We start from the raw sequence: 23,356 nt of genomic DNA, 5'->3' as shown, positions 1-23,356 counted from the left end.
ATTAACATGAACTCTTATTTCCACAGTAACTTGTCTCCTCCAATCCACTGTGTTATGAATAGAATAGATAAATACATATATATCAATGCTAACTTTAATGTTTGGCAGTTAGATATACACTGATAGACACTACAACAAACGCAACAAAAGACTAGTAACATGTCAATATTCCTGCCTTAAACAGCATTGTAGATATTAAGATATGGGTGGAGATGGATATAGTTCTTGTTCTTCATCTGTTTATAACCGTTTAAATGAATTCAATGTACTGCAAATAATAAATGTTTATATAATTGAATGCTGCACTGAACTCCTTACTTTTCAAATAGAGTTGCACATTCTATTACCATGACATCCTTAGCTAAGGTGCTTAATTTTTTTAGCTTATTCCACCTCCAAACTAGACAAAAAGGAAGACAAATGAAGCCTAATTTATGCAAAGACCTGGCAGATCATGAATACATCAGTGAGAAAAGGCTCTCAAACAAAGTTTGACAGGATGAAAGGAGAAGGTTTTACAAATCCAAGGCTTGCGACAGTGCCTGTACGTTACGAAATCCCAAGTAGCTTCACCACCATTTACCTCATCACGTTAAATGGGGTATAATGATGAGCAATTGTGAAAAAGCATGGGTCACTCACAGGTTATAGATGAACCGAATATGGAGCAAAAGGGGAAGTAATGGCTTCACTCTTAAGTCCACGTAAGTGACACAGTGAGTGGTGAGGGTCTGTGGTGGTGTGTGTCGTTGTGTAAATGCGTCTTTATTTGTGTCAGCCTATGTCTGTGATCTCTGTAGGGCGCAATGGTGATGCTGTGCTTCCCTGCCGACTAAGTTTGGGATGCCATCCAGAGCTCAGCTTCAGCTCCCTCTCACACACACACACACACACACACACAGTCACACCCGCCCACACGGTTTCTCCTGCACACACACATGCACTGTTACACCTGCCTACGCATTCTCTCTCCTGAATGCAGATACTCAAGACACACACACACCTTTTGCTCATGTCTGTGGCACTGCATAAGGGTCTAATTAGTTTTGACACCTCTGAGGTTTTTGGTTGCCGGGGTTCAGTGCTAACGTTATTCCTCTGGTCTGGACAGGACATAACAAAACTGTGCGTGCGGTGACTTTGTTTATCTATGCACGTGTATGCCTGTGCCAGTGTGTGTGGGCGATGCTTGTTTTGATTGTGTGATTTAGTATGCATATGTGTGGGCAGGTGTGATTTTTGTGCATGTGAACTGTTAGGGGGGGGTTATCAGTGGTTGGTTGCAGCTTTAACACCAGGGGTGTGGAGGCCAGTCCCATCTCAGTCGTGACTCTCATCATTACAGAGCACACTGTATTCATATATTCGTGTTTTATTAATGTGAAAACAAAAATTACCAACAGCCAATAGTTACTACGGACTTCATATCCTTTGTGGCAGCTTCGTTGTACCAAGAGTGTGTTTGATGCTCTGTGGGGCGTCTTTAATATCTGTCAGGAAGAAAAGGATAGGCAGGTTTTATTAGTTTTCCCTTTGATGAGACTTGAAGATTATTGGTTATTTACACTGGGAGCCAGGCTTGAGTTGATTCAAAGTTCTTCTTTGTTTGCCTGCCCACGTAGCGTAGTGCTTTACTAAGAATAGTATAGGAATAATGTATTATTTTATAGATTTTTTTTTTTCACGTGCTGCTTCCAATATGGCAATACTGAAAAAAACTAATATCACACTATTTTTTTTTTTTTTATAACTATCAATATCAATATTGTGTTTTTTTTTTCCTGCTTTCAAATCACACACAATAAAAACAAATGCTACAAACGTGAATGTGACGACAAAGGAGCAACATTAATTGTAGAGCACCTTTCAAACACAGGCAATTTAAAGTGTGCATGCATTAGAACAACATTTAAAAACGCAATTACAAAGGATAATAAAATCAATTAAAATAGAATGAAATGTGAGAAAATAAAATACAAACCAAAAAATGAATAGACAAAAAAGAAAATACAATTACAGTGCTCTAATACAGACCGTTTTCACAGTAGATATAATAGTTTGCCATGGCAACAAAAAACAGCACAGTGTAATCCATACCATTAACAATGGCTCTGTTCCTTTAAATTTCCCAGTAAGCTTTGCTGGTAGGACAGCATGCACAATACCATGACCGTGGAACTGTCACACCTGAATCGAATGCAGTTGTTATTATTGTTAACAATTCTGCCTGTGTTATGACAAGAAAATAGAGCACATTTAAAATAATCAGAAAGCATAGTAGCTAAGAGGCATCATGTTAGCTAAATGCAGCTTCACCGTTTTTTGTTCTGACTCAGTGATAAAGACCTCATATCAGGATATTGTCTGATGACTTGTCATTTTGTATGTTTGATTCAGGACTTAAATTGGTGTTTGAGTACAGCGCTTGAGTAATCAAACATAGCTCATCACCGCGTGTGACAGAGCTGTCATATTTTCTTGTAAGAGGAAATTAGAGAAATGATTGTACGGCATTGCTAATCAGGCCGCTGTGTTGTGGCTCTTTCATGACGTAGAGTTGGGGTGTGTTTGGACCTCTTCACACTATTCTGATTCTAATTTAGCTTCCCCTCTCTCTGCGCTCCTTCACATTAACCAAGACGTTGCCATGTCACGCCGGCCATGTCGTGTCCTCTCCTTTTGTCTTCTTGGCCTTTCACTGTTATCTCCCCTTCCCCCTATGTACTAATTCATATCACTCCACTCTGCCCACATCTTTTCCTCCGCTCCTCTCCTCACCTTTACTTTCCATCTTCACCACAGTCTGTTTTCCCACTACTGTATTCTACCCTTCGCTCTGTTACTCCCTGCTGACCTCTCTCCTTTCTTCCACCCACTCTCCTCGCAATAAGCACTGCAATGAGGATTCATATTGGATTATTGTGTTTGCCATTAGCCTCTGGGTTGACAGTCTAATTGCCTTCATCCACCAGGCCTGACCCTGCCAAACCTGCATTTGCATGTCCACAGAGAATACCGGATGACCTGTCCATTGAAATGCTACAGAGATTTGGCGAGACAGCTAGAATCAGAACTCAAGCCCTAGCCTTTGTCCACCTTCCCTCATTTCCATGTCTGCATCGAATACTGGCTAGTTAGTATGTCCAAAGTGCCGGCAGGACAAGGTCCTGCCAGAGTTGACGAGCTATTAAGTCAGGAACTGGTAATCATCTTTCATAAAAAGTTTCTACTCCGAGCCCAGAGCTACCCGCTACCCCCACTGGATAAGCTCAATGCGGAGCTCTCGTCATTTTATGTTTCACACACTCCCAAGTATGAATATGTATGCTGCCTTCAAGCACTTGATGTTTTGGAGTCTGTGTCAAAATCAACGGCCACAAATCTGCCACATCCTCAGGCAGACATACAGACACACAACCTGTTCTTCATCAGGTTTATTATCAAAAGAGAGCATTTCAGTTCCTTCTGTTGATCACAGACTTGAAGTTTTCACACTGTTAATGACCTTGTTGTCTCTCTCTCCCTCTCTCCCACCTCCCCGTCTCTCTTCCATCAACTTTGTTTTCCCGCTCAGGGCCGATGCACGCGAGAGAACTGCAAATACCTGCACCCGCCCGCTCACCTGAAGACCCAGCTGGAGATCAACGGGCGAAATAACCTGATCCAGCAGAAGACAGCGGCCGCCATGTTGGCTCAACAGATGCAGTTCATGATCCCCGGCACCACCATGCAGCCTGTGGTTAGTGCTGGTCTTTTTGCTGTGGTAAATAAATGTCAATGCACTGTGTGACTCACCATGAATATAACAGGGAACTCTGTTGCTGTGCTACACTGTAAAAAGTCTGGCTTTTTACCTGTTTAAACCTCTTTATTAGGGCTGTCAATCAATTAAAGTAGTTAATCGCAATTAATCGCCTATTCATCACACATTTTCCATCTGTTCAAAATGTACCTTAAAGGGATATTTGTATATTATTTTATAATCTCAATCAACATGGGAGTGGACAAATATGCTTACTTTTTGCAAATGTATGTATATATTTATCATTGGAAATCAATTAACACCACAAAACAATGACAAATAAATTGTCCAGAAACCGTCATAGCAGTGTTTCCGTTGTAACCAAAATCTGAAGACCAACATATTTAAATCTCCCCGGTCATAATGTCCGGTTAAAATAATTCCCTGTACAGTGTATGCAGCCGGTCTCTCTGTCTGTAGTCACCACTCTGTAGTCTCACTCAATGTCCCGCCCACAGCACTATGTGATTGGTTACACGTCACGACTATCAACACCACTGAAAGCTGCTGTGCCTCTGCCGGTCAAAGCTGCTCTGGTGAGCAAGGAGAGGGGCTGTTTTTTGAACATAAAGCAGCAGATATTCCCGAAGTTGCAAAAACAACCAGTGCTTCCACACAAAAGGGAAATAGTAGTTACTTTATGTTCAGTTCTATTAGTACGAGAACCCCCAAGGAGAGGCAGAGGGAGCGAGACGGCTCCTGGACGTGGGCGAGAGACTCGACCTGCGACCAGATTACCATAGTTTATAAAAATGCAGCACAGTGAGGACATTTCATACAACAGACGTTTATAACACGCATTCAACCTGCGTTGGACCCAATCCGAGACTCCAGTCCAGTGCACTTCAGTCCATAGTCATCGTGAAAGAACCTGAGGTAATGCATCAAAAATATTTGTGGCGGTAAAACAAATTGGCGTTAAGATGTTACTATTGCGTTATTTTGATAGCTTTACATATCAAGTTACTTACATTATTCTGACTGAAGTCCCCCTTTATGCCAGTAATATTTTCTATTAGTGCCATAGTCTTGGCACCAGCTTTAACTGACAAGCAGGGCATGACTCACTGAGAAAATATGAGACGTGTGTTACAGTACATTGATACAGCCTTCTATTAGATACTTTACTATTATTACTATTTTCAGATTACATCTCAGGCTCAAGAGATGAATATGTTCTCATACCAGTTATTGAGTTGGCCTTGAGCAAAAGCACTAAACTCCCCAACTATTCTCTGGGAGTTGCTCTGCAGTCAGCGGTAGACTGTGGTTGCACTGGGCAGCTGCCAGGTGGGAACATGTTGAACTGCATCAGTGTAAGGCTGGGTGGAGCTGAAAAAGAACATGCTTGCTCAGCAAAATCTTCCTGACATACATAGAGGTTAAAAAAAAAAACCCTTCTCTTGTTTCTACCGTCGCTTCCTTCTCTCTCCACTTTTTCTCTGAAAGCTATTCCTCTCTGTTCCCCTGGCTGTCTCTCTACCTGTCACACTCTCTCCCCACCTCACCTCTCATCTTTCTCACCCACCATTCTGCACAGCTGCGCCCTCCGTTCATTTGTCTCTTGTGTCCCTTTCCTCTAACTTTTCTCCCTCATTTTATCGCTTTACCCTCATTCTGCTATTCACCCTCCACTCCCCACTGTCTCTCCCTACATCCATCATTTTAAATCTTTGCCATTAAGCCATTTTTACCATTTTAATTAGGAATATCATTTCTGTTGTTGTTGCTAAAACAAGAAAAGAAAAGCAGAGAGCATATCTTAAAGAGCAGTCATGACAACAAAGAGGAGCTGCTCAGGTGTTGGTAAACTGTCTTTTCTCTCCATGTACAGCAGACGTTTCCAGTCAGCCAGGGCCTGGGTTCCAGCGCAGGTTTGAGCTACGCACCCTACCTGACTCCCATGTCGCACAGCATGGGCCTGGTGCCCACAGACATCCTGCCTAACACCCCCTGTATGGTCCCCGGCAGCCCGCCTGTCTCCGTGACCGGTGGCTCTTCCTCCAACCAGAAACTACTGCGTACCGACAAGCTGGAGGTGACCAACCTAATCACAGTCTCTCTCTCTCTCTCTCTCTCTCTCTCTCTCTCTCTCTCTCTCTCTCTCTCTCACACACAACAAGTATTAGAGCTACATTATATCATACCTAATGTTGTCTTTGAGGTTGTGACATTATTGTAACACCTTAGTGTAATTATGGGTGTGAAAGAGATGAAACAGATATGTGGTGCTAATGAGTATCAGTTATAGCACAGCGTATACTAGTTTTGATACAATAGTCACAAATACATATGTAACGTCTGAAAAGATATTCCTCATACTGTGCAGTGAATGCAGAAAAAAAAAACACTATAGCGTACTAATTACCTCCATGGTTACCACGGGAGTTGGCATAGCAACAAATAAAATACAGACACCCACATCTTTAACCTTTGATTTAACTTTTTGATCACTTGTTGTATAAATTGCCAGAGACAAGGCCCTGAAAGGATAAGCAAGTCTTCTGTTTTATAAGCAAGTAAATATGACTTAAATACATACATTTTGAAATTGCCTTTGAATAAACCCAAGTAAGCAATTTAGGTTTATAAAGAGTCAGATTTTTACAGAAAGCAGAAAAGATTTCACTTTATTAAAATAATAAAATGTCATATCATGCTAATTGTGTCACAATTTCAAAAAGTAGGTGAAATGTGTAACTGCTGTTTGTACCACCAAGTTATGTGTGTAGCTGTATTATTTGTTTAATTTCGACTCAACGCTGAAAGGCAGAACAATAACTAATCTAAACAACAGTATCAGCCTCCTTACTTGACAATTATTTCCCTTTTGCATTACGAAATCATTTAAGGCTTGTATCAGAAACATGACACGAAAAGAAAAAAAAAAGATAGTGGTCAGATTACAGTAATTTAAATTGGAAATCGCCCAAAACAAACTGCTACTTGCTAGACAGCCACAGTTAGACTCGGACAATTACAACAACTTCAGCAATCTCCATCTGCCCCCTGGCCAACAACACTGAATGAGAATAGCTTGGCGATTGAGGATTGTTTTTTTTTTTTTTTTTTTTTTTCACTACATTTTTTGTGATAAACAATAATCTCCCTAAGACCTTGAGGTGATGCGTAGGTGTGTGCCTGTATGTGTTTTTCTCAGGGAGTGCTATCACTAAGCAACTGAATGAAGTTGGCTCTAATGAGACAGTATTCCTGTGAGACACGTACACACTCCCACACAAAACCAGCATGCGTGTTTTTGCATGTGTGTGCTTAACTGTTGCGTGTGACGTTCTCTGTGTGTGTGTGTGTGTGTGTGTGTGTGTGTGTGTGTGTGTGTGTGTGTGTGTGTGTGTGTGTGTGTGTGTGTGTGTTTGGGGGTGTGTCTGTGTGTGTGTGTACTCTGTGTGTGTCTCAGTCCCAGAGTGCAAGTCAAAAGCAGATCTCCATGTGATTATGCCCAGGCCTCTGAACCATTGAACACTGACTGGATCAGTGACTACACAATCATTTGGGTTTGGCACACATTGCCCTTTAGTTACATGGTGTTTAGACCTTTTCACACCAAGTCCAAAATGAATTTATTGTCTGTATTTAAAAAAAAAAAAAAAAAAAAAAACGTTGGTGCAGCAGAATTAAAGGTCCTATGACATGCTGCTTTTTGTATGCTTTTATATAGGCCTTAGTGGTCCCCTAATACTGTATCTGAAGTCTCTTTACTGAAATTCAGGCGGGCCAAATTTTCTGGGCAGGCAAAGCAGAGAAAGGGGAGGTAACCTTGCTTCTTATGACCTCATAAGGAGGTAGATTCCAGATCGGCCCATCTGAGCTTTCATTTTCCCAAAGGCATAGCAGGATACCCAGGGCTCGGATCACACCTATTGCCATTTCTAGCCACTGGGGGACCATAGGCAGGCTGGGGGAACTCATATTAATTTTATAAAACCTCATAAAGTGAAATTTTCATGCCATGCAACCTTTAAGTAAAACCTTGCTGTGTAAGTGAGATTCTCTGTGCAAGAAAGCTCCTATTTTGAGTGCGTTTATTTAAAAAAACATGATATCTTTTGTACAAATACATTGGATGTGGTTTTAAAAGTCCTTAAGGCTTGTTGGCCCTTCATGCAGTATTTAAATATGTATTAACATTCTCATTTTCAAAACAGTCCGACACGAAAATGTAAAATACTTTCAAAAAAATCCAATATTGTCATCAAGATTTTGATGGCTGTTAACTGTGGAGTTACTGTGCTAGTTGGATGATCATGCACTACAGTAAGAGGATGACATAAATAAATAAATTAGATGCTATGCAATGAGTATTATGCTGTTTAATATTGTTTCCAGACAAAGCTCAAGTATTCACGTTTTGTTTCTTTTTCTCTTTTTGCATCCATACATCTGTGTGTCTGTCCACATCTGTCTGTGCGTGTGTTTGTGTGTGCCTGTGTGTCTGTCTGTGTGTTTGTTCGTCCACCTGACTCTCCTGCTCTCCCAGGTTTGCCGTGAGTTCCAGCGGGGCAACTGCGCTCGCGGGGAGACCGACTGCCGCTTTGCTCACCCCAGCGACAGCCCCATGATTGACACCAGCGATAACACGGTCACCGTCTGCATGGACTACATCAAGAGCCGCTGCTCCCGCGAGAAGTGCAAGTACTTCCACCCCCCGGCCCACCTGCAGGCCAAGATTAAGGCTGCCCAACACCAGGCCAACCAGACAGCTGTGGCGGCGCAAGCCGCCGCCACAGCTGCAGCCATGGTGAGAGCACAGCACTAAAGCCTACCTACTGTACCCTGTACCCACACAGTGGTAGAGCAGGAAACAAACACACATACTTGTCCTTGTAGTAACCAAACAAATCTCCCAAGGTTCCTGCTTGTTTAGAGTACTTCTAGAGCAAGATCTTGTAAGGGACAGTAATTTACTTTTATAATAATTGTATAGTACCTATATACAGTTTCCTTTCCAACAAGAGCTTAGACTTCCATTGTAATATCCATGGAGGCTTTAGGGCACCAAATAAACAAGTTATTATTGGATTGGATGGTAATGTTATGGTTGTGGAAGAGCAAGTAAACACAATATATACAGTAGTATTACAGTAGTACAAAGCTGCCATGCCTAACTGCTACCTGACTTTTTACAAAGCACAAGATTGTTTAAATTTAAGATCATAGAGTAGCTTATTGAAAATTGGTACCAAATAATAAAATATATGGAACCACACATAGGCTCTCTGAATACATGTGACATAATTACAAATCATCTCGGCTTACACAATATGTACAGTATATAACGCATGCTGTTGATGATGACACCCACAGCAACATAAAATGTGGAGCGCTGCTTTATTACTGTATAAAACATACCCACCTCTGCTGGTTTATTCTAGTGGACTCCAGTGTACAATTCAATAACAATAGTCATCCTAAAGTGAGGCCGTTGTATACAATAAACAGGGTTTAGTGAAACCTAAATGCATCAGTATAATGCCGCAAGAACAATCTGTTATTATCTCACCGCAGTCCGCTTTTATTTTCCAATGCCCTTGGTTCGTACAGAGACAATGTGCTGGCTCACCCTCCCCCCGATACCACCTCCCCCCTGCTCTCAATGATAAGTGCGGCTCTCTGCAGATCACTGTAAATTGAATCGGGGATGGATGAGGATGTAACCTCACGGGTGGGGGTTTGCCCTCGTCTGCCTTTAGTTGGAAAAATCCCCCAACATGCTGAGGAAGAGACAGACAGACAGACAGACAGATGGAAATGCAGGCAGGCAGACAGACAGTGGGAAGTGTGTCTTGGCTGTGCCCCACCCTCCCCAGGCTGGCTTCTTTTGAATGGTCCTTTTGGCTGCTGCACTTGCACACCTTGTACTGCGCCAGTGTGCTGACTGACTTTTTTTCCTCCATGGCATGGGCATGCTTTATGCGTTGCACATACCTCTCTCATTGGCTGACTCCATTGCTGCTTGCTCTCTTTGTCCTTCCTCCATAAGTCCACAGTGCGGATGATAAGTCGACCACGAGTTCAGGTTAGTTTCGTTTGAGCATTTTGTAGAGGCTGCACGAAAGCAGGAAAACAACACAGAATTGAAACATGCATAAATAAAAGAGAGCCTGAGACCTCGAGGCACTATAACCTGATGTTGACCTGTCAGTGCTGTTTTCTTAAAGGCACACGGAGTACCTTAGCTAAACACCTTCCCCATCAGGTACACAATGCTTCGTCAAACAAGAAGATTTAGTTTATCTTCCTAGTGCATTCGCTTCACAGTCCTTTGCTTCATACTCCAGTGTTCGTCATATGCCCCAGTTTATCAACTTTATGACCCAATTCCTAAATTACCATCAGCAGTTACAAGCTGTGCTATAGGTGAGCAGGGTTAACCTTAGGACAAGGAGTTGTTTAGTCAGCACCTTTTAATCCAATTTTCTATTAGCTCTTAGCCTAAGCTGAATCACTTTTATTGAAGCAGAGACCCATAAAAACCTGTATTGCTGCACTGCTGCAAATGGGTATTATCATTATCCAAAATTCACTCATTTTTTTTTTTCTTTTAATCTAAATAAAATCTAGCAAATAGGCTAAAGTGTACTGTAAATAAGGTTACACATTAACTGATACAGTCACAGTAAGAAGATCCTATTATTGAGATTATGTTGTTTTACTGTGGCACATTATGTGTTGCTTGCCATGCTGTAATCTTCTTCCTCATTGCGAGTCGAATGCAGTCATCTTTGCTTTCCATGTCACTTTAATAGACCATCTGGCATTTGAACTAACCACAGTGTTTAATTCTGTTAACAATACAGTGCATCAGCAATGCCTTGTTGCTCTTCTATAGGATATATATTGTTATATACTATTAGAAAATCCACATACATGAAGCAAGAGGCTTGTGCATGGATCCCCTTAACTGCTGTGCTCATCACATCCATCAGTCATCTTTTTTTTTTTTTTTTCTCTCCGCAGTGACATCGAATGTGAGGACACTTTTTAAATAACTTAACAAAAGCATTAAGTTAAAATAAAATATGACCTTGTTAAGTTGGCTACATACTAATATTAGATTTGTAAAACACTCCTTGGTTTTAAGATATGTGTCGTCTCTAGGAGGAATATAAGAATAAACAGAGCTCCACATTCTGTGATTTGAACTATAACTTTGAACTATACATTGCGTCACCACCCCAAGTTCATTGATCACACTAACAAGGTACATGCGCTCACGATGCAGAATTAGTTTGAGGATTTGTCACTTATTTCAAGGACTAGACATGAATCGACACCACTACAGAGAAAGGATGTGATCATTAAATTACTTTTTGTTAGGACCACTTATTGTAGCTACCACGTGGGTGACAGCTTTTCAACAGCTCCCTCATAGTGTTTATCCGTAGTTGCCTACACAAACGTGTCCAGTTCTTATTGCCAGTTGTGAGGACAGAGTTCAATAATTTGAGGGGCTTTGACCACAGAGCTCACTCACATCCCAATCTGTTGTGGGTGTTTTAGACATTTCTCAGGCCCAAAGCCACCTCCAGGAGCACTGTAATTATTGTGTGTGTAGGACTGTAGCACTTCTTGTTCAGATCTCAGATAAAGTGTCAGCCCAGTATTTCTAGTCTGAATCAGTTGTGTTTACTGCTAGAAAAAAATAAATAAATTGATTTACTTGACGTTGCTACTAAATGCTTTCCTAGTAGTTTTGAAATACATCATAGAATCTTCTTTTTTTTTAACCAAGGGTTAATGTAGATGCTTTTTTGCTTTTGTACTAATTCAAAAAGTAGCAATGTTTCTTTTAAAGTAAACAAAACGATTTTTGTTTATGTGCATGCCTATTGTTTTGTATGTGGTATACTTGCATTCAGATTATTTTTGATTTTGTTTTTTTCCTTCTCACCTATCCACAATGCAATGCTGTCCCCCATGACGCACCTCTGCTTGCTGTTACCTGTATGTTAATACGCTTGAATCCCATTGGCCCACTGCCATCATGTGCTCGCTGCCTGCTAATTAAAGACTCAGTCGACTGCCAAAGCAATGAAGCGACCCCTCGAGGCAACTGTAGACCTGGTACTTTGACCTTTCACCTTTTGCTTTGCATGTAGCTTCTTTAATTGTACTGTAGCCACTCACAAAATTTAAGTTTGCTCTTTTGTCTTTGTGAAACCCTGTAAATCACTTTAAAGTATACATATTTAGCATTTATGATCACCAGTGGCCATTCTAGATTGTACTGTACATTTAATAAACTACGATGTAATGTTAAAATAATTCCAGTTATCACACTATTTTCCTTAATGTGTTGTTTGCTATGGTGTAGTTTCTCATTGTCCTTTGTGATAGTTACAGCAAGTTTCCATTTTTGCCTTGTTGTGCTGTGCATAGACAAATAACAGATTTGCAAATATCAGTGTTGACTTGTGTAAACAAGTATACAGATCAAATCTACTGTACTTCTGTTCTTCTGTGTGTGTGTGTGTGTGTGTGTGTGTGTGTGTGTGTGTGTGTGTGTGTGTGTGTGTGTGTGTGTGCGTGTGTGCGTGTGTGCGTGTGCGTGTGTGTTTCTGGTGGATAGGCGTTCCCCCACGGCGTCCTCCAGCCCCTACCAAAGAGACAAGCACTTGAGAAGAGCAACGGCTCCCTGTTCAACCCCAGTGTTTTGCACTACCAGCAGGCGCTGGCCAACGCACAGCTCCAGCAGCCCACTTTCTTTCCCACAGGTAAGAGCTCCCAATTGATACACATGGCACACAGAAGCACTCATAGGTATGCGGAGCATGCAAACACACAGATACACTCACTGAATGTGCTCAGCTAACCTTCTATCCATCACACATGTATCTTTTTGGAGTTTCTCGTGCTAAAGTGAGAGCAAATGTCACGATCAGTTACGTCTGTTTATTAGCCTTATACCTTCTTTTGAAAGGGATTTATTTGAGTGACGCACATAAGGAGCCCTGCTGTGATGGTGTGTGTGCTAATGTTTCAACTATTCACCATGCCACCCCTAAAACTTTGATGTACTGCCTGCCAATATAACACGTAATTGCTGCCAGGTTGAATGGCAGTGCAAGCTTTGATCAGAGCAATCAAATATATGATATATTACCACTTAAATATGATACACCTCACTCAACTGTAACACCCAAGCATACAACAGAGCAAAACAAGCCCAGTTATTTCCAACTCAAAGGCTCTGTAACTGTTTCAGCTCCAAAACCTTAAGCCTTAATGACTTAACTTTGAGCAAACACAGCCTTTTTAATGTGTATTTAACATCAACATTGATCATTTCGATAAAAAGCCAATTAAAAAAAAAAAAAATCTATTTTATTCCAAGTTTTCCAAATTAATCCCCCGAACAAAATGCACTCTCTGTCAGCTCCTCTCATAAAAACTAACAGTATCTTAAGCCCCCTTGGGTCACCCGCTAAATGAGTTAACTGCAGCTAATACGGCAGCCTGTAGCCACACTGAGTCATGAGGATGAGACTCCCATCCCTCACTCTTCTTTTTACCTTCTCTTTTTGTTTACCTGTGGTGTGAGACGCCTGACAAGCCCCTCATCACTCCCTCCCTCTGTATCTCTGGGTGGGAAGTAGCCCTGGGTTAAAGTCATGTTTGCAAATTACGTTTTTTACAGACCTGCTAAGTTTGGGATGGGAGGGGCTTCTCCAACCATGTAAACAAAAACAGTAGGAACCAGATATTTGACATTTACTGTAAAAAAAACACTGCTCTGAATGGTCCTGATGCAGTAAACCCTACCCCGTGTTCATTTGATCTAGATCTGGATGGAAGCCTGTGCACATCATTGTACTGACACTGCATGATGCTGCTGCTGTTTGGCTCTATCACCTCTTAAATTTTCTCTTTTATTATTTAGTCTTCTCTCTATTCCTAGAAATTACTTATTTAGATTGTTCATTTCGTTCCATTAATTTTAGCATGTATATGCAAATGTGCAGCTATTTAATTACAGGGGTTTTATGGCGACAGAAGACTTAATTATAGGAATGTAGAATACTTTTTTGGCTGATTGTGGATCACTACAAAAAAAGTGTATCAACTTTATGACCAGATAGATCTCAGACACCAGAATGGTCAAAATTGAGTCAATTTTATTTATATAGCCCATAATCACAAATGTGTCCCAATGGGCTCTACAATCTGTACAACAGATGATCTGAGAAACAGATAAGGAAAAACTGATTATCCTGATCCATAATCCCTAACCTAACCCTAACCCTACCCTAACCCTAACCCTATATCCATAATATATCCATAATTTCCTTCCTTCGCGTCTGCAAACCAATAATCTCATTGATCCAGCTTTGCAACATATTCAATTTGTCCACAATTTCATAATCTAGAGTCTAAGTGTGCTTTATGTTTGATTTAGCTGGCGCTTTATAGAAGCAGTATTTTCTGAACTGAATAAGGGAACTCTTCTGCTTGCTACTATTAACTGCATTCATAACTGGCTGACAGCACCGCTGTAGCAGGAGCATCTGAGCTGAGTGAAGTCTTCAAGCTTTTTTTTTTGTCTAACCTTGTTGTTCTCCCTCTCAATTAACCCATTTATTTCCTCCTCTCTCTCTCTCTCCCATCTCTGTCTCCCCCCCTCTCCCTCTCTCACTGTCTTTCTCTGCATGAATACAACAGGGTCAGTCTTGTGCATGACTCCTGCTAGCAGTCTTGGTAGGTCCTGACCTTCCCTTTGCTCTCTCACACACACTGTTTGATGTATAAGAGTAGGGGGGGTTGGAGCGGGATGAGTGGGCAATATCTGCAGCCCTTCCAGGTGAGACAAAAGGTCATTGCTTCACCGCATCATCTCCTGTGGCGGTGGTGAAACTTTAAAGTGCTCTAGGAAAATGTCATCAAACTGTCCCATTTCTTTAGGCTGAGATATGAAATGAAACACATTTTTGTATGTCCATTTTGTATCACCTGAAAGAGTTGTGACTTTCAGTTCTTGTTTCCCTACTGACTTACTCGCTAATGACTGTTTATGATGAAAATGGTAGATAAAATACTGCAGACTGAGCTGTTCTTAAGCTGTAGGATAGCTACTGTCTGTTTGCTGTGCTGTGTTGATCAGGAAATTTAAATCAGTTTCCCAGAGAAGTTATTTCAGCCACATAGCCAGGGCATTTGTCTCTGCTAAAAGGGGATGGGAACTACAAAAAAGTCCCAGTCGGCTTATCAGCAGGTCTTACGTTAATAAATGGAAACATGATGACTTGGAATAATGATTTTAAACATCAAATCAAAACAATTTATCTGAGATGCATGTTTTTGGCATGCGCGATGAAGTAGCCGCCTGGGTTTTTGGCATCTTCCTGCTATTTAACTTGTCAGCCCACATGAATTAGAAAACTAAAATTCCCATCACTGCTGCCAAAAATGTCATTGATTTATTGTAATTGGTGTCTTGTGCGCCTCAACTTCTCTGGGAAAAACAGCAAACTGATTTTCCGTATAAATTTCCTTACTTGTGATTGTAATCAGCTTCTCTCCTCTTGTTTTTTTGTTTTGTTATTTTTTTCTCCCATGCTCTCCTTTTTCTTTCTTTCTTTCTTTCTTTCTTTCTTTCTTTCTTTCTTTCTTTCTTTCTTTCTTTCTTTCTGTCCTCCTTGCTTTGCATTGTGAATGGTTGCATGCCATCTGCCGGTGTAACCCTAACGATGGCTTGCTGGCTCTCTGTAACATCTGCCACCACCACCACCATCTACAACAACTACAACAACTACAACAACAACAACAACAAACGATACCGTCGACACACACACATCACAACTGTTGCCATGGTTACCATAATGCTCCACCTACCTGTCCATCGCTACCACTTCCTTCCCTCTCCCCCATTCCTCCTCCCTCTCCCCCAAACAAAGTCCCAATGATGTACAGTGCTACGCCTGCTACTGTCTCTGCAGCAACAACTCCTGCCACAAGTGTCCCCTACGCAGCAACAGCACCAGCCAATCAGGTTTGCTCCTTTTTAAAGCTTTTTTTCATCCATCCCTGGAGCTCTGAATAAGTACTGCCTTCTTATAGTGAGCCAAATAACCTGCAGCTGAGCCTTAGCCCACGCCAAGCCCCTCCCCATGCGTCCATCCGCCTGCACTGGACAAGCTCACACTGGGATGAACGCCTCTGAGTGGGTATTTTCCAGAGAATTTAAAGCAGAGGGGCTACCTGGGCAAGCCGGTGACAGTGCACTCTATCGTATTTCTCGTAAAACATCGTGCACAGCTCCATTAGGCGCTCCCAACAAGCACTTCTTCAGAGCTCCCACATTTGCAAAGTAGTATTTGTGTTGTGTTGCACTACTTCCTGGTTTTGTTTTGCATGTTCAGTTTTTTTATTTTTATTTTTTTTTCACTTTTCTTGTAAAATAAGCCTCTTCATCTGCAGTAGGGGGCACCATCTGTACTGCTTGTGTGCTATGCAAACACACACACGCACACACACACACACACACACACACACACACACACACACACACACACACACACACACACATTCAAGCAAATACATACAGGCAATTTATGCCGCACTTACAGCTGGTTCGTAACAGCTGCCATGTTGGATTTCTTTTTCCTGTTTCCACCCCTCCCAGTTTCATCTTTTTACCTTTCCCTGGACGCGGGATAAAAGGGAGAATAAATCATGAGGTTACAGTTACGGGCCATGCTTGTCCGGGTGAGACAGACACAGGAAAAATGATCACAGAAGCAGTCTAAAAATGGCCTCTGGTCGGCGGCTATCCTGTTGCTGCGTGTCAGCGGGAGCCAGTGAAGCAGGGCCATGTTTAAATGCCAGAGTGGAGCATGTGTGCCCCATTTTTAACCTGGAAATTTCAGCACAATGCTGGCACTCTGGCCTTACGCAGCTGGTAATCATTTACTGGTAGTTCAGTATAGAGGTGCCTTGAGGACACACAGATGAACAGAATAGAAGTGTTCCACAGGTAGAAATATACTGTAACTGGAAAACCATCACGTCATTTTCAGCGGGTGAAAATTTGTCTTGCTGTGTCAATGTACACAGAACATACTGTATATTAATACCAATTTAAGTTAGAGAATGAACACCTTTAAAAACTGTTTCCATCTGGAATTTAAAAAAATGACAATGGAGGCTTTGTGTAAAGAAAATTTGAATCACAGGTTTGTTTAAAAAAAAAGAAAAAAAAAGAACATGAATCATTTCTCCGAGATGGCCAATCACCCAAGGATTCGGCCCCGGTACCTTTTGCTTTATTGCCCCTCATAGGCCAGCAGTGTGTGCACTTCCTGCGAGTCACCGTCTCTTCCTGTAATTGGCATGCAGCAGCAGTAGCAGCAGGAAGCAGAGCTGCTCTTTAAAGATGCATGTGGGACAAGGAGCAGAAGAAACACTGACGTCAGCCCTCGCTCTCTGTCTCCGTCTGTCCCCCCTCTCTTTCTCCCCCCCCAACCCCCCACTCTCCGCCCTGCATAAAGATCCCTCCAGCTAGGAAGCAGTTAACACTTACAATCACCAGCTGTACTGCCACAGTACATGCCTTGTTTACTATAGTCACGTCACCCATCGTATGGTTTTTCAGAATAAACACCAAGATTCTTCTTTGTTTTTTTATTTTTTGGAAGGGCACATGATGCCGACGTCACTGTTTGCTGAAAAACAACCTCTCAGTCCCAAACTGTGAGCTGCAAAGCCTGAGTTTGTAGCTAACGCTAGCTGGTTAGCATCATCCATTAACATCTCAATCATTGTTACGTGGCTTCTTCAAGACAATTTAGAGTGAGAAGAATGAAATGAGCATAATGATATTAGTAATCATGTAAAGAATGTGTGCTAATTACCTCAGATGTGAACAAAATGGCTCAGTAGTGAGTAGCACACATGCCTAGAGGGCATGACATGACATGTTGAGAGGAGTCTGGTCTACTCATGACCGTCTCACGACAAGCAGGAAACAATCACACCATTCCATGTTCTGGCTCATATTAGCCATGTGTCAACAGTGCTTTTGGTCTCTGGTAACATCTCTGCTCTCGCCCGCTGGAGATTGTGAAGTTGCAGCGCCCTCGACTGTCCAAATGTGGCATTACATGACGTACTTTACAGGCTGTATGTGATCTGCCTACTGAACTGATAGGAAGATAAATTGTAAGAATTAAATAGAATATGAGGTTGTTATATTGAGCGGCTCTTCGGCTAAGGGACCAGGGTTCAATCTCTCACCTCCCTGTGGAGAGAACCTGTCATGCTTATCACATTTATTAAAATAAACAGACTAGGTCACTAAGATACAATGCAATTAGAATAATAATCTGACAATAATAAACAGCAGTTCAAATGTCCACCATGATTCTGTTAACGCACACGATCATCATCTGCCAGGCTGACACATGCTGCTTGTATCACTGCAAAATAGGACCTGCAAACAATTCTTGGTGTTTGTTTTTTCCCCACCTGTGGTGCCAGACGGGTGGGGTGTACCATCCTATATGTGGCTGATCCCACCCATCTGGCACCCAGTAATATTTTCCTATTTTCATCCTGCACTGTGGAGCAGCCTTTCCTCTCAGCCTGTGCACATCACTCACTCTCTACCTGTGGTAACCTTCTGTGATGTGTGATGTGACCAGTGGCTTCTGTCCTTTGCTGGCTGTCTATTGTATATTAACAAGCTCCATGCTGCTTTTTACTGTGTTGGCTTGCTGCCAGTGGCAACCACATGATGGCAGCCAGCAGCTCTTCCACCTGCCCCCCCAAAGACAAAACCCTCTCTTCTTCGCTCTCTCTCTCCCGCTCTCTTTGTTGTTTGTTGGATTAGTCTTTATCTCCTAAAGAGAGAATACCCACAGAGGTGACCAGACCTGGGTCAAATGCTATTTGCTAATTATTAGAAGCTTTTGCTCTCATCTGCATGAAACACCAGGCGACCCCAACTCGACCACTAAGACAGACTATTGACCACCCACCTGATGCCTATATGTCTCTGAATGCTTCAACAAAGTGCAAACAGCGTGTTCATATTGTTCCGAATGGGCCACACTCATAGGTGGTGTGGGAAACCTGCTGTCACAGCCTCCTCCTGACTGCCTTCCACTGCCCACTTATCTCTCTCCAAGACCTTTAAGAGGAACTGGTTTCTCTCTGATCCGACATTGATCTGTTCCAGCTACGAAACGTTCTCTGAGTTTGAGCTTGACGGCTCCTGTAGCCACTTGTGAAATAGTTGCCAGCAGCTAGCCGAAGGAATGAATCGATGTCTGACCTGGACTGCCAACAAAGTACGTTGTCTTGTTGATATTTGTGCAGACCTTCTTCGTGCCTACTTTCACAGGTGGCCAATCAGAGCTAGGACATATTAAGGGGAGCGCTAAAGGTTGTCAGATGATCCGGTGAGCACTTTGTTTGAAGCACATTAAGGCCTTAAGTCGTCAGAAATAAAGGCAAATAGTGTTTGACCCAGATCACACTAAACACAATAAAGCATAAATTCTATGTATATGTACGTTTATTCTTATATGTCATAAGTATAATAATAAACAGTTTCTCTCTTACAGGTTCACTAAATTTGTCTCTCCTTGTGTCCTCTCCTTCCTTTTCTTTCTTCTACCTCTCTGTCTCTCTCCTCTAGATTATCCTGAAGTAAGTTTCAGGAAGGGAATGGAGTGTTACGAAGCTGCACTAGGAAACCCAAAACAGTCCCTGTGTAAATACTACCTTACCTCTCCCATAGAGGTCCAGCAACCTGCATGCTAAGAGTGTAACACTTCAATTTAACCGTAAGAACTGCAGTGCCGGTGTAACACACACACACACACACACACACACACACACATTTAAAAAAAAATATATATATATATATATATATATATATATATATATACTGTACGTATTGCTAGAAAAAAAAACTATTAACATGAAAAAGTCAAAAATATTCTTATGTATAGTACCACATACATAGCAGACACACTATAGAGGTCATTTTAACAACTGTTCTCTCAAAGTACCGTGAATCCCCTCTCTTTCATATTTATTCAAAAATACACTGCACAATGTTCATCCCTTTGGTTAGTAAAAGAAACAAAAACAAGATGCTTGATTTGCACTATACGAGACATATAGTGCTTAATGTCTGTTGTGGAAAACAGGAAGAGTCACAGAAAACCCGTGCACAACCACACCAACGCACTCGGCGCTTTCAAGAGTGTTCTTGTCTCGCGGTCTTTGCTTTTCTCTCTACAAAGTTGAATGTCCTTGGGGCAGACAGGCTCATGTTTTCTTAATGTGACTGTTCCTGCGAGGGGGTACCTCTGTGACCCTCATCTGCCCCAGATGCTGTTAAGATGCCATGATGAATGCTCCCAATTATGCTCCCCTCCCCTACTGCCAACTTTTCATCTCCGGAAACATCTTGCCAAAGTTGAAGAGGTCGGTGGAATCAACCTGCCAGAAAGCAGAGCCACATTTTAACATCCTGATATTTGTTTTTGGGGGTTTTTTTCTTCACTTTTGCCATTGCGAAAGCTGTTCACAACGCACCCTTTATTTGTTTCGGTGCTGGGTTCAGTTCTTTGTTCAGGAGGAGTGGCGGGATAGATTGTGCACGGATTTTTGCATGCAGTTGGGACTGGGGAAGACAGTGCCCAGTGTTAACAGAAGATAGACATGGCCATTACCTAAAAAGCCTAAAGGCTCTGGTCTGTGCCAAGGGCTTAACCAAGCTTGAGGGTTTTGTTCCAGACTTACCAAGCCTTGTGAGTGTGTGTGCATGTGTGTTCGTATCTGGAGACTGATGGTCTGCCGGCAGACTGGGACTTGAAGCGAGGTCTTGCAGGTGATGACAACACCAGGCCTGGTAGGAGAGGTTTTTGGGGGGTGGGTGAGGGACTTAAGTGCTAAGACTAAACAAAAAAACGGTGCATTTGACGACGCTCGTCAAGCAAAAGATGACTTGAACTTCGACTGGAGGGCTATCTGTGACCGTCGGTTGTCCTGTCCAACCCTACTATCACCGATAATCCTGTTCCATTTTAGAAAACTGTAGAAGTGCCTAAAAAATGCTCATCAACAACACATTCATCCAGAGTGTATCACTAAAAGTCAAAGACACAACATACCGGCTGTCAGAAGCTACATGGACCTTTTTGGGAAAGACATCACATTTCGTGAATCGTAACTAGGAAACCGTTTCCTAGTTACCGTTCATTAACATCACAAGTGACTTTATCGAAACGAAAAGAAGTCAAACGACAAATCAAAAATAGCTTTGTAGAATGTCTGGTGACTTTCATGGTGTACCATCGTTTCTTACCATGGTTTGAGTAGTTTACATGAGGAACGTGAGTGAGAAAAAAAAATGTATTGTAAACTGTGTAATGTATGTAAAGTGTCTCTTATTTTGAGAGTTTATATCCATGGTTCTAGAAATGTACTCAAAGTTATTTAAAGATTTGTGTTGTGTCTACTATCAAGGTATTTTTGAAACCCCCCCCCCCCCAAAACCCTTCACCATCTCCACCTCTATCCAGAACAATCATTTGTCTTTTAGCCAAGATCATTATTTTATTATTTTTAGACCAACCCTCTCATTATTATTATTATTATTATTATTATTATTTTTATTTTTTTGTTGCATATTTTGAATAAGCGTGTTTTGACTCATACTAAATCTTAATTCCCATATTTCAAAAACTTTGATGTAATTTCATGGTGCTTGATTACCATTGACAATCCACAATCATACCTTGGAACAGGAGTGCTTCACTCTGGTTTCACATTTCAGTTCCATTCACTCTGATTGTCTCCACATGCATTATGATTTGTATGTAATATTTGTGGAAGGTGGTACAAGTTTTATTTTGTTGTAATTTATCTTATGTTACACTTGGTCAAATTTTAGTCAAAAACAATGTTGTTAACTATTCTATTTTGAAATGAATGTAATTTATTGAGCTGTGCTACGTTCTGCACGGTTGGTCATTTCAAGGTCTAACCTGTCAGGTCAGCGAATGAGAAGTTGCACACATTTGAGGGGTGGGGTTTAAAAGTCAGCCCACCAATAGAAAGCTACGGGATCTTTCTTGCCTTCTCATCGATAAAAAGATCACGGTGTTGCAGTAATGAGCATAGTTATAGAGTTGCTTGTGTTGTTGGAAAAAAAAATGTTTATTGTATAGATGACATTTTACCAAAAAAAAGAGAAGAAAATTTCAAAAAAGATGTACTTTTCATGCTAGTATAATAGTATTTCATAACAATATTAAGTTGTTGCTGTGGCAACCAAATGTTGCAATTACTAAAGTTCGGTATTTTTGTAAATGACATTGTTAAGTTGATTTTTTTGTTTCTTTTTGCTAGAACACTGTACACAAGGTAGATTGTAAAGAAGATACGTACATTTCTTATGACCTAATATTTTCATTAGCAAATAACAGCCTGTATAGTGCTGTGACTGTAACACTTAAATAGATTTAAGGTCATCAATGTTACATAGATTATATATATATATATATATATATATATATATATATATATATATATATATATATATATATATATATATATATATATGTGTGTGTGTGTGTATATATATATATATATATATATATATATATATATATATATATATATATATATATATATGTGTATGTATATATATATATATGTGTGTATATATATATATATATATATATATATATATATATAAGAACTAAATAATCTATAAATTAATAAGTTCAGATGTTCAACCCCATGACAAAGGACCTTTAGGTTCCACACTGAGACATTATATTTGAGGCGTATGTATCACTAGAGTTAAGGATTGCACTTTTCATATTGTTTAAAGATGTGATCTGTTTTCCATTTCCTTTAAGGGTTTACAGGTTTCTGCACCTTGCTAGTACAGTAAATCTGTCCATCAATCAAAAGCAGATACCACCAGTAAATAACTTTAATTCAACATGTTGCATGAGAAAACAATATTTTCTTTTCTTACTAAATGATAACGTACTGAATGTTTCTAGTGAAAAAAAAAGTCTGTACACAAATGTCCTCATTTGGTGACCCACAATGCCCTTGTGTATGGAATCCCCTTGAGATGTTATGTTTTTTTTGTTTGTTTTTTTGACATGCGTTGGCAATGATTGACTGATGGAAAAAAGAAAAACGTAAGCACTTTCTGAGCAGTTGGTCAACTGAGCAGACTCAGCTTATCCAAACACTTTGCCTTATCTTGAGTCCATCGTGCTTAAGGTTTTATGTTTTTAAGAGCTCTTGTGAAATTTATTAAAGAGACTTGAATCCTCTCTCGGTTTAATTTCAAATATGTATCTTTATATCTAAAAATAATTTTTTTAGGGTTTTAATGTGCGCACCACAAGGCCAAGGCGGGGAGAACTGCAACAGAGTGAACAGTCATTGATCTTTTCTTCTGGTGTCCCAAATCTGAAGTGAGATCTTTTTGTCCCGTTGCCTTTACAATGGAACTGTTTGGAATGTGTAATTCACAGCTTTAGCCAGCAGAGGGCACTA

General features: G+C 41.0%; 1 protein-coding gene across 22 annotated transcripts in view; it reads left to right on the top strand.

The window, feature by feature from the left end:
• mbnl2 (muscleblind-like splicing regulator 2) overlaps positions 1-19,688 on the top strand; it is a 48,040-nt gene extending 28,352 nt beyond the window's left edge. For 3 of the 22 annotated variants that reach the window (XM_028571568.1, XM_028571567.1, XM_028571569.1), the window contains exons 3-9: positions 3,575-3,763; positions 5,637-5,840; positions 8,301-8,561; positions 11,834-11,887; positions 12,393-12,537; positions 14,483-14,518; positions 19,458-19,688. In XM_028571568.1, the coding sequence (XP_028427369.1) occupies positions 3,575-3,763; positions 5,637-5,840; positions 8,301-8,561; positions 11,834-11,887; positions 12,393-12,537; positions 14,483-14,518; positions 19,458-19,582 (1,014 nt within the window). In that variant the 3' untranslated portion in view covers positions 19,583-19,688. Of the gene's footprint in view, positions 1-3,574; positions 3,764-5,636; positions 5,841-8,300; positions 8,562-11,833; positions 11,888-12,392; positions 12,538-14,482; positions 14,519-15,714; positions 15,810-19,160; positions 19,219-19,457 lie in introns of all 22 variants that reach the window. The other 19 variants (XM_028571576.1, XM_028571572.1, XM_028571579.1 and 16 more) reach the window with 19 other exon arrangements.
• Positions 19,689-23,356: the final 3,668 nt, after the last annotated feature.

This window comes from Perca flavescens, chromosome 24 (assembly GCF_004354835.1).
Source record: "Perca flavescens isolate YP-PL-M2 chromosome 24, PFLA_1.0, whole genome shotgun sequence".
NCBI lineage: Eukaryota > Metazoa > Chordata > Actinopteri > Perciformes > Percidae > Perca > Perca flavescens.
The sequence above is the reverse complement of the archived record's forward strand: the minus strand, read 5'-3'. Positions and strand labels throughout refer to the sequence as shown.